A 16,759-nucleotide genomic window follows, 5' to 3' on the forward strand; every position below is an offset into this window, starting at 1 on the left:
GGATGATAGTCCTACGTGTGGTTTTTATTTTTACTGAGTAAATGGTGTGTGTGCACGTTGGAGGGAGCGAGCGCACTTCCCATTGAACGGCATTGAACTTTCTCCCAAATGTAAACGGTCGGACTGGTGCTTCGCAGGTAGGACGTTACGTTGCATCACAAGGTGCACCGTCCTTTGGATGGATGTTAAACTGCAACGCCTTCCTCCAGTTTGTTGCCACCAATTGGTGGATATTAAAGAACAACAAAGACCCCATTAATTGGTGAATATTGAAGATCCCACGGTGGTTCTTTGCAAAGGACAGGTGAGGTATTGGCACCACCTTGGAACAAATTACCGCCATCTTCAGTGGAACGTCGGGCCTCGCCAGCCGGTTCCAGAAAGTCTTGGGCCAGAACGGTTCCCTACCCCCTTTCCCTGGCTGACCATGCACAGTGGGAATAATTGATGCCTTTAAGAAGAAGAATGCGCGTGTGTGTGCGCACACGTGTGTAGGATCTGACCAACCATGCAGCATTCTTTAGTTTATATGAGGTTCACAGGTGCATGATCCTTGCAAGTGGATTATCCAAGCACTTGTTGTTTCCATTGTACCATGCACTCTCCCTCTTTGGTCTTTCTTCTTTTCTTTAATGCACAGAAACTGGGGAAAATTAACATGACCACAACCATTTTGGGTCGTCGTTTATGCCATTGTCTTTTAGACATTTCTTCCTTTGATTTATCTCATCGCTTTATTTCCTGTATTTCACATTGTAATCTTCATGGTGGTATATTTCGCTCTCGTGTTTGTTGAGAAACTCTATATTGATAAACACACAATATCTAGTGTCGTCTTCCATTCGTGTGTCTGCCTTTTTATAAGATCTGTTTATCATTTGTTGTTGGAGCAAAATTCCACAAAAAGAATCACAAATAATTGCAAAAATATATACATCAAAAAAAAAAAACAACATAAAGCAAAGTTGAAATAATATGAATTCCTTTAAAAGGAACTTCCACACTGGAGGCCATGAATCCCATCAAAGCCTGTGCAATGGTTGCAAACACATGGTTGTTTTTCCGTGCTCTAGCCTTTTGAATGTTGAGCTTTGAGTAAGGAAGCAACACGTACCATTTTCAAATCTTTAGTATGACTCAGCGAAAGAGATGAAAATTACTTCAAGAGGCATGTTATAATCAAAATAAAAGACCAATAAGGAAGCCAGACATACCGACATACACACACACACACACACACACACACACACACACACACACACACACACACACACACGGATATATTATGTACTGGTTATCTTATTTGAACTTATGAGCAATTTACTGATTTCCCAACTGCCCGGATCATCAGCTGGGCACCGTTCTTCATCGAGGTTTCGATCCTTTCAGCCGAGAACCTCTCCAAATGGCGGATCCACAATCCTGGTCGCCGGTCCACATCAGTAGATTACTCATATCAACATCAACGGACCCACAACCTCAAAGTTGTGTACAGAGAGTCAGTCAACACAGCGATACAATATCCTTATTCAAACTTATTTAATTATTTCTTTTATTTGGAGTATGACTACATATGATTAACTTTAATCATACACAACTTGATATTATAATATATTAAGCGATAAACACTTTACCTTGTACACATGTCCATTCCACAGCACCTCAATCTAACCAACGACTCAAACTGTCATTCAAATATTCAAACTGTCATCACTAACCGATTTTAACATGCTGCACTGCGTATCCAAGCAACCAACAAATTATTTTAATGCTCATTTATGATGTATTTTATAAATATTGATTTATTTACCTATTTATTTTAATTAATTAATTAATTTAACAGAACTGCATTTCCATACTGTGCTCCTGAGCCCTTATCTCCATGGTAGGCCTGGAAGGATGGCCTAGAGGTATGCACACTCATCAATGAGCTGTCTAGCCTCGGTTCAAATCCCGATCACCCAGCTATGAACTGTCATCCTGGTGTTTCTTAGGCAGGGCGAGGCATCAATGTGTGTGTGTGTGTGTGTGTGTGTGTGTGTGTGTGTGTGTGTGTGTGTGTGTGTGTGTGTGTGTGTGTGTGTGTGTGTGTGTGTGTGTGTGTGTGTGTGTGTGTGTGTGTCGTCCTTCCGATGGAGGTAAAACAGGCGTCCCGTCTTCTGGTATAAGTTGGTGGTCGTTAAAGATCCCACGGTCGGTGGGTTCTTGGTGTTGGACCACGGTGTTGGTCCTGATCTGCGGACCAAGTCAGCCGGAGTAATTACTTCTATAATAACGCCCCCTTTAACACCCCACCTCCATCCTCTCCCAACAGAGCCCCTGCCTGCACGACACCACCCGCTGCGACCGCACGTCCACAAGCAGCCCGAAAAGACGACGCGTGTGCGCACCGTGCTGAACGAGAAGCAGTTACACACGCTGCGCACGTGCTACGCGGCGAACCCGCGACCCGATGCGCTCATGAAGGAGCAGCTCGTGGAGATGACGAGTTTGAGTCCACGAGTCATCCGCGTCTGGTTTCAAAACAAGCGATGCAAAGACAAGAAGCGCAGCATCCTAATCAAGCAGATGCAGCAGCAAGGAGGTGACAAGACGGTAAGGGAATTAAATTTTGATGGCGATAACAATTGTCAGATTGTGAACAATAATGATTCAACAGAATAGTTTAGCAAAACAATTTTAGTTGTTGGGATTGAAACGGATTCAAATCGTTTGAAGGTATTGTACCAGCCAGTGCAGTTTTTGAAGGTGCTACTCTTTTTCTTCTGTGTGATCTAATGAGGCTCAGAGAAGAGCTTGTACATGAACTGTATATTCTACTGGACAAGGACGTTAGGAAACGCCAATGTACTTTTTACGTGAACTACAAGGACATAACTTACATTATACGCGCCTGTTGTAGACAAAGATGGGCGTTCACCTGTGACCAGGCAAAACACCTGGGTGCATGAATTTGTTTGTAGTATCGGAGCCTCTACCCAGACAGCAACCACACTGACATAGCAAGCCGTGTAAACTGTAGTCAAGGAACCTCCAAGAAGACCGGGGCACTTGCTACCCACAATCCAGGCAGGAATTTGCAATTTGTTCAGGGTGCCGGCGATAGCTTGCCTACCCTTCCCGACAAACACCGTGGGATATTTAACCTCCACCAACTAATGCTAACATACGGGACACCCAGTTTAACATCCATCCAAAGGATGGCACATTCTGTGACGTGACGCCCTACCTGCGAAGCACCAATCTGACAGTTTATAGACTAGTCGGGAATCAAACACAGACGAAACAGCTTAGAGGGAAGTGCACTGTCTCAGTACCTTCCTGTCTGACCAAGGACAGTAAGGATAAGAGAGATATGAACAGTTATATGGGATTTGAACCTGGGATTCCAGTATCATGAGGTATGTCTTCAGATGGGAAATGCCAAATAGGCCGACTGCCGACGTGTTCTCATAGGCTTTGAAAAGCAACCTCCCACGCTTGAACTTGCTTTGTGTGAATGCTGAGGTTGTGATAGTGTCCTTCCAGGAGAAAAGATACAACAAAGAAAAGATATTATTCCAACATGTCTCAAGTGTGAGGTTGAACACCTCGTCTCATTGTAAGAAATTGTGTCAAAAGCTTATGGTCTTAAACTGCCATTGCGTTCCTCAATGAGATCCAGTGGCGAGCCTCTAATGTGAGATCATTTCAGATATCTGTTACATCTACCCCTGACAGGTAGAATGTACTCTGGCTCTTTATGTTGTGTCAAAAGGAGCAGCCTCTGCACTCCATGATGAAGCAACACGATGGCAAGCTTGAGTTGGAAGAGAATATGTAGGAATGACTACACTTCGCAACACATAAGGGAAGAGACCACTTGTCCATAAGCGATTTTCAGACACTGATATCAAAGCTTATTATTTTAAAGTGCATCAGCATCATTAAATAGAAGAACCTGAGACAATTAAAACATAACCACATGGTTACTAAATGAAATAGGACCCCCACCCACCCCTCCCCCAACCCTCAACAACACTACACTCTTCCAATTCCTTCACTCACTTTATCATCTCTCATAACAAGTTGGGTCACCTGATCAAGATCCGGTTATTTAGTCTTTAGCAAAACATGAAGCAGATTGATGTTTAGAGGTATAGCAAAAATTAACCCAGGAGTGCAACATGGCAATGATGGGCCAAATGACCTCATTTCCTTGTGTGAGGTCATATGGGATTGTGCGAGACGATTACTTACACTTAATGTAGTCCCATGGAGACTGGACCCCAGGTATATTAATTTCATTCTGCATATGGAATATAAATAATTAAATGTAGTCGGTTCGATTCCCGATAAATATAATTCACCTTCGAACGTGATTAGGAAGAGACAAGGCACAAGCCAAGCTCTCACTCCTCCACCAGCCGATCGGCCAGAGAGACGTTATTTCTTGTTTTAACATTGATTTGATGACTGGACACTTTGTAAATCAATTTACAATCTGCATACGGAATATAAATACTTACTTAAATGCAATTGGTTCTATTCCCGATAAATAATTCACCTTTGAACGCAACGCGAAAGTACAGATGTTACAAGCCAAGCTCCACCCCTCTCCTTGCCAAACTATATATTAACATGTATATACATATATATATATATATATATATATATATATATACATATATATATATATATATATATATATATATATATATATATATATATATATATTCCAGCAGTGTGTGTGTGTGTGTGTGTGTGTGTGTGTGTGTGTGTGTGTGTGTGTGTGTGTGTGTGTGTGTCTGTATGCGACCGCCGTTTCTCAACAACCGCCAGTCCGATCTGATTGAAACTTGCCAGGAATATTGCCGGGGCCGCGCGGATGTGCCTTTTCAAGGTTTGATATTAATCGGACGAGCGGTTCCCAAGTTACGGCCATCTGTCCATCAATGACAGGACACGGTGCTATGACATCACGAATGACGTCACAATTAATTTTTTTTTATATTTTTGCATGATTGACGTCAATTCTTCTTCTTCGTTTGGTATGACGTCACAATTGACGCTGGGGACAATTGACGCTGGGAAAAATGTGCCTCTTCAAGGTTTGATATCGTTATTCATCCGTTTCAGCTGTTTCCCAAGGTTTGAAAACTGTTTTTTCCCAAGGTTTGAATTAATTGTTCAGATTATTAATTAATCCCAAGGTTTGGGGGGGGGCGAGAGAGAAGGGACGAGAGAGAGGGGGCGTCACAATTCGAGAGAGGAGGGGGTGAGAGGGGGCGGGGGAGGGGGTGTGAGAGGGGGGGTGAGAGTGGAGGCGAGAGAGGAGCGAGAGAGAGGGGCAAGAGATGAGGGAGGAGAGAGGTGATGCGAGACTTGGGGGGGAGAGAGGGGATGAAAGAGGGGGGCGTCACAATTCTTCTTCTTCTTCTTCGTTTGATAATAAGTCACAATTGACGCTGGAGACCTGAGTATGTTTCCCAGGTGCTTCCCAAGTTATGGCCATTTATGATACGGTTGGTCCGATCTAATTGAAATAATGCCCCAATCCAGTCGTCGTTTACGAGAGTGAAGGAACGAAGTTGCACATACTGGCACGCACCTACGGGCCCGCACTAGTGTTACTCATAAATGACAATGTGTGTGTCAGTGTGTCTCCGTAACTCCAAAACCATGAAACCTATCAGACTGAAACTTTGCATGCAGACTAAGAAAACTCTCAGGAATTGCAAGAGTGAAAATTAGATGTTTGGGTTAATTAAAACACCCCTTTTGAAGGAAATTAACAACCTTATTTAATTATATCTTTATCGAGCACATCCTCAGTCACCACTCCCTCTGGGGTCTTAAGGCGTATCCGAGGTAACCTCCTTGCGTCTGAAGCCACATGCGTGTGGCCTGCTCAATGCGCATGTGTTGTGGCCTGCTCAACAATGCCTTGACTTGGAACAGGCCAGAACGATTTTTTAACGATGAAGTTGTTTTTTCCCCACTTTCCTCACTCATATTATCGAATGTCTATTCGATGAATCGCTGTACACATCGCTTTTGTAAGTGCTATAGTTTTCAAATTAGGAGCTTGGAGTGATGTCATGCATTACATGACACGATTTTCCATGATCCAATCTCACGGACTAATTAAAGTGTATCATCGAAATATTATTTCGGTTTTGAGGATTGGATATCGTCCGGACTAAATAAGTGTCGAAATCTTGTGAAATCTGATAATTTAAAGAAATAACTAAGCCGATATACCTATTTACTTTAAGCAAGCAAGGATATATGTTCGCTCCTTCTCCATAGATATACAAGAAAATGTGAAATTTCAAAAGCATTGAACTTTTCTTTTTCTACTGGTTGGAGAATTATATTGAGCAAACAAAAAATTTATCGAACTATATGATTTAATGCATTCACTGCTAGACCTCGCACCGTCTCCTAGAGGGACTGCCAATCCATAGCCTCTGCCAGATCTGTGTCTATATTTTGAGGTTTGGTGAGGTGCTCTACAGGGAATCAAAGCAAATCTGGTTAAAAAAACGGATGTTTTGAAAAAAAATTGCATAACGTTTGCGCAGACCCCGAACCGATGTACCACGTGACGCGTGCACAGATGAGCAGACAAGATGGCAGATTATCTGCAATGTTTATAACACAGGCTACAGCGCGTATATGTTCCATCCTTCTCCATAGATACACAAGAAAATGTGAAATTTCCCAAGCATTAAACTTATCTTTGTCTTCGGTTTGGAGAATTATATTGAGTGAAAAAAATGTAGAAATGTGCCAAAATTAACCAGCTTCATTGAGCTATATGATTTAATGCATTCACTGCGACACCTCACGCCCTGTGTCCCAGTGGGACTGCCTCTCCATAGCATCTGCCAGATCTGTCTATATTTTCAGAGGTTTTGTGAGGTGCTCTACAGGGAGTCAAAGCAAATCTGGTCAAAAAGGACATTAAAAAAAAGATACAATGTTTGCGTGGACATCGAACCGATGTACCACATGACACGTGCACAGAAGAGCAGGTAAGATGGCGGATTATCTGCAATGTTTATTTCACGAGCGATTGAACTTTGTGATATCTCCAGGGTTGTTCTGCATTAAGCTGCAACTCCTTTGTGGATAAAGTCATGATTTGAATAAATTCATATAAATTCATATTATTTCATAAACTGCTGCATGCGTGGTGAAGAGTTAAAGTTGACCGGCTTTAAAGTTAAAGGGACCCTATATGTTATAGAGCAACAGCCTGGCCAACCACCCCTTATCAACCATTTAATTGGAGTGCTTGCATGAGTACATAAGCCACTTGCCGAACGCCTCACAGTCGATAGCAGTACCGTGCTACGTCCTGAGTGAATCGTTCACTCACTGCAGACACTTTTTCCCACCACATCATTCAGAGCATGTGTTTCGTGCTATGCCACCCTGAGCGAGTGTCTCGTGCTCCGCCACCCTGAGCGAGTGTCTCGTGCTCCGCCACCCTGAGCGAGTGTCTCGTGCTCCGCCACCCTGAGCGAGTGTCTCGTGCTCCGCCACCCTGAGCGAGTGTCTCGTGCTCCGCCACCCTGAGCGAGTGTCTCGTGCTACGCCACCCTGAGGGAGTGTCTCGTGCTCCGCCACACTGAGCGAGTGTCTCGTGCTCCGCCACCCTGAGCGCGCGTCTCGTGCTCTGCCACCCTGAGCGAGTGTCTCGTGCTCTGCCACCCTGAGCGAGTGTCTCGTGCTCTGCCACCCTGAGCGAGTGTCTTATGCTCCACCACCCTAAGCGAGTGTCTAGTGCTCCACTACCCTGAGCGAGTGTCTCGTGCTCCACTACCCTGAGCGAGTGTCTCATGCTCTGCCATCCTGAGAGAGTGTCTCGTGCTCTGCCACCCTGAGCGAGTAGTTCGTGCTCCGCTACTCTGAGCGAGTGGTTCGTGCTCCACCACCCTGAGCGAGTTGTTCGTGCTTCGTCATTCTGAGCGAGTGATCCACCACCCTGAGTGATCACACCTGATTTCTGAGCCGTTTGTAGTATGAACGTGCTTTCTAAATTACCGAGCCAAATTTTTTTTGCACCCATCACATGCAGCTGTTTATAAAGAATAATGCTTGTGAACATATCCCTGAAACATCAATATAAATGCAACATTGTTTTCGTTGAAAGCTACTTAAGGTTTCTAAGTTATATGCAGCAAGTACTGTAGTTGGTAATCACATGGACTGCAACCTGCCGATTCCCCAAAAATTGCCGATATCGGGCAAGCGTGTGTGTGTGTGTGTGTGTGTGTGTGTGTGTGTATATACATATCTGTCTCTGGACATATCCGGACGGTGGTAATGTCTGGATGGGGTTTGTCTCCGGATGTGTTCGGGCAGGGTTTGTCTCTGGACGTCTCCGAGTGGTGTTTGTGTCCGGCCAGTTTGGCTCCGGACGTGTCTGGGCATTGTTTGTCTCCAGACGCATCCAGGCGGTGTTTGCCTCCAGACATCTTGGCTCTGGACATGTCCAGGTGGTATTTATGTCTGGACGGGAGTTTGTCTCCGGACCATGTTTATAGTATGACGGTAGAAAATGGACTTCAGACATTATTTTGTTTCCATCTTCACTGTTATTCTATGCAGAATCATTTTGATGAGACGGTATGAATCGTAATTTACACTCCACCGCACGTCTGCCTTCTCTTCCTCTCACCTCATACTGTCTTCCATTCCCCCACCCCTCCTCGCTTCCCCTCCCTCCTCTCTCCTTTTCTGTCCACCTCTTCACTCTTCCTGCTCTCTACCCCTTTCCCCCTTCTTTTTCTCACTCCCCCTTTCATATTACCATCAGCGAGGCGACGGGTGGTATTTGCTAGTAATATATATATATATATATATATATATATATATATATATATATATATATATATACATACATACATACACACACACACACACACACACACACACACACACACACACACACACATACATATATTGTTACGGCTGTGGAAATTCGCAGAGCACCATATAGGTCCTTAGATCAGTTATGTCGATAAGTCTGTGTTCAGGTAGATTTCCCCACCAATGTCTAAAGGATTTATTCGTTTAACCCGGCTGTGAATCTTCAGTTAGCTGTTTTTCTTTTGCTATCGTTATTTTGGACCAACCGCTTCACAACAACCAACCTCCACCACCAACATCACTCTGACCAACTGCTTCACAACAACCACCTCCACCACCAACATCGCTCTGAACAACCACTTCACAACAACCACCTCCACCACCAACACCGCTCTCATCAACCGCTTCACAAACACCTCCACCACCAACATCGCTCTGATCAACAGCCTCACAACAACCACCTCCACCACCATCGCTCTCCACAACCACCCTCACACAACCACCTTTTCCACAGTGATAACCACAGCCACCATCTCGTTAACCGCATCTTCCTCAATACCCAACAACGAAACAACATCGCTTCACCTTCAACTCCGCGGGCACCGCCATCTTTGCTCCGGCCACGGCAAGATCGCTGCAAACAAACGCGGGGGTTTCCTTGTTGCCAGTGACGGTGATTTCTACCACGTCCGCTCTCCCTTCAGCGTCGATGATCTCTACCACGGCCGCTCGCTCCAAACTTCACCTTGGAATTCGGATCAGGAGATCAAGAGGGGCGGAGCCAGTGGGGGTCAGAGGGGAAAGAGCGGAGAACAAACCTCGCCTCACGAACCCTTTAAAAAGGTGCGCAGAGCGCCAGTTCAGGCAGTCGGTCGGGGTTTGGAGCGGTGAGAAGAGCGGAGTTCGAGTCCAGTGTAGGGCAGTGGAAGTCCGGGTTTGCCGAGGAGACGGAGTTGGGAGCACAGCAGGCCAGCCGTGCCACGCGGAACTGCGCGTTCGTGTGGGACGTGGGGAGAACTGGAGAGAGGTCACCAGCCAGCATCAAACGGTCCGTGGTGATCGGGCTTCGGGACAGTCCGAGCAGCGCTGAGGGACGGACGGGCTCTTAAAGAGAGCATAAACTCTGAAAGAGCAAAAGACCCGTTCGTTCCTCTGAGGCGTTGCCGGCTGGGCCCGAATCACCAGGCCGTCAGACGAGGCCTGGGCCGGACCGCGGTCACGACAGCTGCCGTGGGGACGGGACGTCGTGGGTCGCCCCAGCGAGGTGAAGGTAACCAGCGCGGCCTCGCGGAGCCTCTGCGGTCATTACAGCTCCGTGTAAATAAAGACCCAAGAGGTCCAGTCTACCCCTCGTCTGTCCTGGAGTTTTTCCTTGCTTTTGCATGAACGTTGTGGCGCCATGTCCGTAAGTAGAACTGTATAAGTGTACGTAATTAATAGAATGGTGGTCGTTATTTTTCTTGCTCGCGTCTTGTCCCTACCCCCATTCATTACGTGCTTGTACAGTGTATTGCTTTTGTTTGCCTCATCTGATTACGTGCATGCCTGCATATGTGCTTATTCAATAAATGTGCTTGTTTAAATGTTAACCCGTTCGTTGTGTCCTTTTTCCTGCATTGAACTGCCGTATTGAGTTCGGAACAGTAGCTGGCTTTTTAATAGCCGATAAAGTGATCGGGTCCAATGGGGCTGCGCGATAAATACCCCGCTCGGTTATCCCAAAACGAAGCGAGCTGCTTAAGCGGCTCGTTTCCAAGCGGCCCCATTGAGGTACAGTCTCTCGGTAGTCTGCCCGCGCGATTTATTAGGTATATCGACAATTCGACGATTGACCCTGTCGTGCACGGGTAGAATATTGACTCGGCTGTGGTGTGCTTAAAAACACACCCGTGGCTGGTTTCCGGCGTTGATCCGGAAAGCCGCGACTGAATTGTCCGTTCGGAGGGTGAAGCGGCCGCTATTGGTTAAATGCGGTTGTTCGCATGCCGGCGGACGGAAATCTACTACAATATATATATATATATATATATATATATATATATATATATATATATATATATATATATATATATATATATATATATATATATATATATATATATATATATATATTAGAAACATGGAGTGTGATGAGCACTCCGCTGATCCCCATTGGACGGACACAGTCCACACCAAAGCGTCGCCTCCAACACAGAGGCTTCGGCCGGGTGATTCTGTCAAAGAGACAAAAATTATGTGGTCATCATCAGTTAAACATCAAACAGAACCACCGATCTGGATTTCAGGCTTGTATGTCCTCATCAGGATATTGATCTATATATCTATATATTTAGATATTTATTTATCTATTTATTTTCATATACCTGTATATATGTATACATGATGCACTCACTACCTGGCTATGATGTCACACAGTTCCTCAAATGACATTCTGTGTTTGTTCAATACAAATGTAATAGAGAAAATAGGATAGCACGTTGGCTATATTTTATACAATATGGACGATTCATAAGGAATGGAAAACTCTGAAGTTGTTATAAAAGCTCACCTATATTTGAAATATACGAAGGTCACCTTATTATTATCCTCACCCAAAGGGTAATGACTATGTGCATGTGTGTGTGTGTGTGTGCAGATCTAATTTATTATCGATCATTCATTCTCAGATCAAACACAACCTATTTACCCCAATATAGTTTGTCATGAAAAACTCTCCATTTTTTTTTTTCAATAATGAAAATGGAACAAAGTTGTCCAATTTAACCACAACAACTGAAAAATGCACAGATTCTCTACAGCATGTATGGCCAGGACAAATTGTGTTTTGAGATACTTTGCAGCGCACCTCATAGGCTCAGACCGTGTGATCGGTGTGATGGGCTTGGCCAGCTTGCCTGAGCGACTGTTGGCATAGCTCGACAAATTTGTCTAATTAAGCCACAAGTTGATTCTATCTATCTATAATTCCAGCAACGTGTGTGTGTGTGTGTGTGTGTGTGTGTGTGTGTGTGTGTGTGTGTGTGTGTGTGTGTGTGTGTGTGTGTGTGTGTGTGTGTGTGTGTGTGTGACCGCTGTTTCTCGACAACCACTGGTCCGATCTAATTGAAACTTGCCAGATATATTGCTGAGGACCTGAGGATGTGCCTTTTCAAGATTTGATATTAATCGGACAAGTGCTTCCCAAGTTATGACCATTTATTTACCAACCAATGACAAGACACGTTGCTGCGTGGGCGTGGCCGATGGGGGAAGGGAACCTCAGCCGCGTTCCCCATTACGGGTGACAACGTATGGACTTCCGGAGAGTGATGACATCGTGTATTCTAATAATTTCTCGATTTCTTATGCGCATTTATAGATAAACACAATGCCCCAAGTTATGATCGTTTTCATATTAGACGGTGCATAAATTTCGGTAACATTAGAGTGAGCTGGTATGCTCCGAACCAGGAAGTAAATTTTTTTTTGCACGAACGTTTATTTTTTCTCTTCTCTGTGTTTTTCCTTGCGACAACATTGCGAAAAGGCAAAATACGTTGGCGCTAATTGAATAATTGGCCATTAAAACTAAATTGTGAATAATCGTAACTGCGATATGCGAACTTCCGGGCCACGCACGTACGGGCACGCGAGAGCGAAGAAACGGCCTGTGTAGTTGTCGTTTCTTGGCCGCGGTTTGAAAGTTTTTTTTTTATTTTTTTTTTTTACAGGCACGTACTAGTATTTTGAATGTGAATTAGGTCCAAGTTGGCACATCCACTCCTAATGATGTGTTTGTTTGTCTGCACCTCGATTTACTGTAATCAATATTGTTCATTCCAAGGGGTTTGAAAAATTATGACACACACACACACACACACACACACACACACACACACACACACACACACACACACACACACACACACACACACACACACACACACACACACACACACACAGAGCTTTGTGCAGAAATGAAACATGGTTATAAATGGAACATAAAATGCATGTGATGCCACATAATTAAAACGTTTTTAATCTATCAGGGGGCCACACTCAGTGACTTCTTGTATGAAATGGGTCGCCTTGACAAATACCCAGGTGAGGCTCCTCCTCAAACGCTCTGTCTTGTTTGTTACGCTATTGCTGTACGCCCGGCCTGTGAGTATCGCTCCAGTGATACCGTCTGTGTTTGTTTGTCAGCAGAATAACTGGGCAACGAGGGAAGCTAGAATTGCTAGGCTGGTGGAGGAGTGATGTAAGCGACATTTTTTAATGATATGATGATGATAGGCTCAGATGATAGGGTAAGGGTTAAAATAGTGCTATATGGCATTAACTCCAAAATGGCCGGTGTCCCTTACATCACTCCTCCTTGCGGCTCCTCATATATATCATGGTATTTCAAACCCTTGTGGACAGATTATGACAAAACTTGGTGGATGAGTGAGGTAGTTGACAAGATCAAGCCAATTCGATTTTGGTGAAGGTCCAGATGTAGATCCGGCCTATCAAGTGGGATACAAAATGTAAACTGTTCACGCTGTGGAGGTTTGCGTTCTACTGAGTGCCATTCTAGATTTTTGTGTGTTACTTCATTTTACATCCTCATTGAGATTCACAGATAGACATGCAATATGCTTGTGACGTGACGGCTATTGATTAAACCAGTCAGCGAAGCACACCTCGTCTGTATAAAAATAGGTTGGTGATTCTTTTGTCCAAGTTCAATATGTTCAACTACCAACTCATCAAGTTCAACTACCAACAAGATTTTACTCACAATAGTCGAAGAAACGTCAATGTTTACAAAAAGTTTACAATAAGTAAATACTATATTCAATTAGTAAGGCAAATATTTTTGCAAGAATCATATCTCAGTTATGGTTGCCCTTCATAGCTGAAGGCAGCTGTTCACATATGACAAGCGAACAATCTGGGAATGCGTATTTGTTTGTAGAGTAGGAACCACGACCCAGACAACAACCATACTCTGAGATAGCAAGCGGAGTAAGCTGTTGTCAGGAATCTCTAAGATCATACGACTTACTAACGGCATTTTAGATTGGAATTTGTAATTTCTTTACGGTGCCAGCAAAAGCTCGTCTACTCTTCACAAAGGACCTGGATCTTTAACATCTAATTACTAATGTTGGCAGATGCGACACCCGGCTCAATGTCCGTCTGAAGGATGGCACGCACATTGATGATTGCCCTACTCATGAAACACCAGGATGACATTTATAGCTGGGCAGAGATTCAAATCCAGGCTAGACATAATCATCATTTACAGTTCTCCACACAGGGCTTCGGTTTTGTTGGAACAGTTTCTTGGCTGGGGTTACAATCCTGGACGGGTCACCACTCCTCAGGATGGGTGGTAGGATACTCAACAGAGAGAGAGAGATAGAGATAGAAAAAAAATAAGCTTCTGTACATTTTAATGGATGCCCCACGAAGAGTTGCTCAACAAAAAAGCGACACGGAATGTTTGTTTCGATACATCAATCGAGAAAGTGCACTTTTAAACATTGTCATTAATCCTACTCTATAAATGGGCTTATAATATCGGTGCATTTTCAAGCATCGTTATCGAGCTCCAAACAATGTTTTTATTTAGCTTGAGTCCAGTTCATAAAAACAGCGATACAAACACCTTTGTGCGGGGATTTTGAGGCCGATTCTGATAGTCAAGGCGTGACTTGCCGAGTGGATCCTTCATGCCTTGGTACATCTATAGAGCGCCTTCGGAACATCCCGGACCCATGCAGCATGCTCGGTAATCCTGGGTCGACAACACACTCAGTACAACATGGATCTATACTGCACGCTTGGATTATCTCAGATCCATATTGTGCACTCAGTACATCCCCGACGTGCACAGCACACTCGATACATCTATGACATTCTGGATCTGTGCAGTGTACTCGATGCATCTCGGATACATACATCATGCTCGGTAACATCGGTGAAGCACAGTGAGTGGCGTACTCAGTACATCCTGAGTATGCATCTCTTTATGAATCGCAGAGCCACGCAGTACACTTGGTACATCAGTTCAGCTCACTCAGTGCATCCATGCAATGTACTTCCACAGGGGATGTGCAGAGATTATTCACATGGATGTTTCACATTCATTACATTGCACAATTATATCGATCATAATTTCTCTCGGAGGCTCGGAAGGTGTCACAACGAGCTGGATGATGACCTGTTCCTGTGATTTTTTGATTAACCATCTTCAGAAGCAAGTACAGGTACAAGTGCATGTGCCGAGTGATGAGAAACACCAGCGAGGTTGGGGAAATGCTGGGTTATTATATTACACAAAGATGCAAAACGACGACGAAATCCATCGTGTCGTGTGCTCAGTAGTGTATTAACCACAAGCTGTACAATTATAGAGACCATTCCAAGCAAATAAATTGAACCGTGAACAAATTAAAGTTCTTCATCCACTCTCTTTGGCAAATGGGTCATGTGATGCGCGCACGCACACACACACACACACACACACACACACACACACACACACACACACACACACACACACACACACACACACACACACACACACCGGACCTTAGAACGACCATTTATTTTGAAATGCAATGGAACCACTTATATCCACTGAAAATCCAACGATTTTCTCTCTTTCGCTGAGGTTGAACAGGTGTGTTCGTTATAAATGGCGCTTTGTTTGTGTGGAGGTGACATGGGTGCGATTATTGTTACTTTGGCCTCCGAGGGTGATAATGTGATCAAAATAGCCACTGTGCTCTCTTCCAATGGATCCGTCAATCATTCCTGCGAAAGCTCGTGCCGATAGCCTTTGAAAGCTGTTCAATGGGTGGAATTGTTCGACATGATTGGAGTAAAACGCTGTTTAAAATACAAATAAAAACCTCGCGAAGGGACAAAACTTTCTCAGGTGTGAGTTAACACGCCCGTGCGAGTACCTGAGTGGAGTTCCTTCACAGTTGTAAATGAGATGAGATCCCCAGTCATTGTTTGAAGCAAGACCCTGAGTTCTGCAAACACCTCTGCGAGCATATAGATATGGTATAAAAGGATGTTAAAGAAGTATTTTATAATGAGCATTAACAAAGCAACTTAACACACTTACTTTTAATAAACAAAAACTTAATAATAGCCAAGTTTTTTTTTTAATACGAGTGTGATCAGCAAGTCCGTGGCCTAACACAATCAAAATAAAGAGCAAATACTGCACCGTTGTCCCAAGAAGGAAGCCAGACAGAACAACACACACACACACACACGCACGCACGCACACACAAACACGGATATATTATGTACTGGTAAGTACTTACAAAAGCTATTTTATTTGAAGTTAGAACCTTAACTTAGGAGCAATTTACTGATTTCCCAACTGACCGCATCATCAGCTGGGCATCGTTCTTCATGGAGGTTTCGATCCTTTCAGTCGAGAACCTCTCCAAACGGTGGATCCACAACCCCGGTCGCCGGTCCACATCGCATTTTATAAACAATATGCATTTATTACCTTCGCATTCTGAGAAAGGTTATGTTTTGGTCGGCGTGTATTTATTTATTTGTAATCTTGTGATTCGTACAACTCAAATAGTATTAAACCAAATTGCATGAAATTTGGTGGGATGATTGGTTATTAGCCAGGAAGCATTCGATTAGATTTGTGGGATCGTTCGGGTCAAAGGTCAAGGTCAAGGTCACGAAAAGGTCAAAATCGTCTTTTTACGATAACACGGTCAATTTTTATTCAATTTGCATGCAACTCACGCCAAAATGTTCAGAATTCAACGCCTCATCTTGTGATATGCAATATGACACAATGACGCCCATACTCTTGTTACCGGTTAGGGGTCAAAGGTCAGGGGGGTCACGACCTTGAAAAATATGCGGTTTTTGTCATAAC

The 16,759-nt window shown here is 44.0% G+C and overlaps 1 protein-coding gene and 1 long non-coding RNA gene across 3 annotated transcripts in view; one reads left to right on the forward strand and one right to left on the reverse strand.

Annotated features, from left to right (window-relative positions):
- The window catches only part of ISL1 (ISL LIM homeobox 1), a 49,699-nt gene that overhangs the window by 9,189 nt on the left and 23,751 nt on the right, over positions 1-16,759 (forward strand). For both annotated transcript variants that reach the window (XM_085896248.1, XM_085896249.1), the window contains exon 4: positions 2,315-2,595. In XM_085896248.1, the coding sequence (XP_085752374.1) occupies positions 2,315-2,595 (281 nt within the window). The remainder of the gene's footprint in view (positions 1-2,314; positions 2,596-16,759) is intronic.
- Positions 14,110-16,759, reverse strand: part of LOC147020703 (uncharacterized) — a 43,082-nt gene continuing 40,432 nt past the window's right edge. The window contains exons 3-4 of the long non-coding RNA XR_015061929.1: positions 15,804-15,887; positions 14,110-14,629 (exon numbers count right to left, since the gene is read on the reverse strand). This is a non-coding gene — a long non-coding RNA (uncharacterized LOC147020703). The remainder of the gene's footprint in view (positions 14,630-15,803; positions 15,888-16,759) is intronic.

This window comes from Eptatretus burgeri, chromosome 9, assembly GCF_056783735.1.
Source record: "Eptatretus burgeri isolate ZD-2024b chromosome 9, Ebu_testis_v1, whole genome shotgun sequence".
In the NCBI taxonomy this organism is placed as follows: Eukaryota; Metazoa; Chordata; class Myxini; order Myxiniformes; family Myxinidae; genus Eptatretus; species Eptatretus burgeri.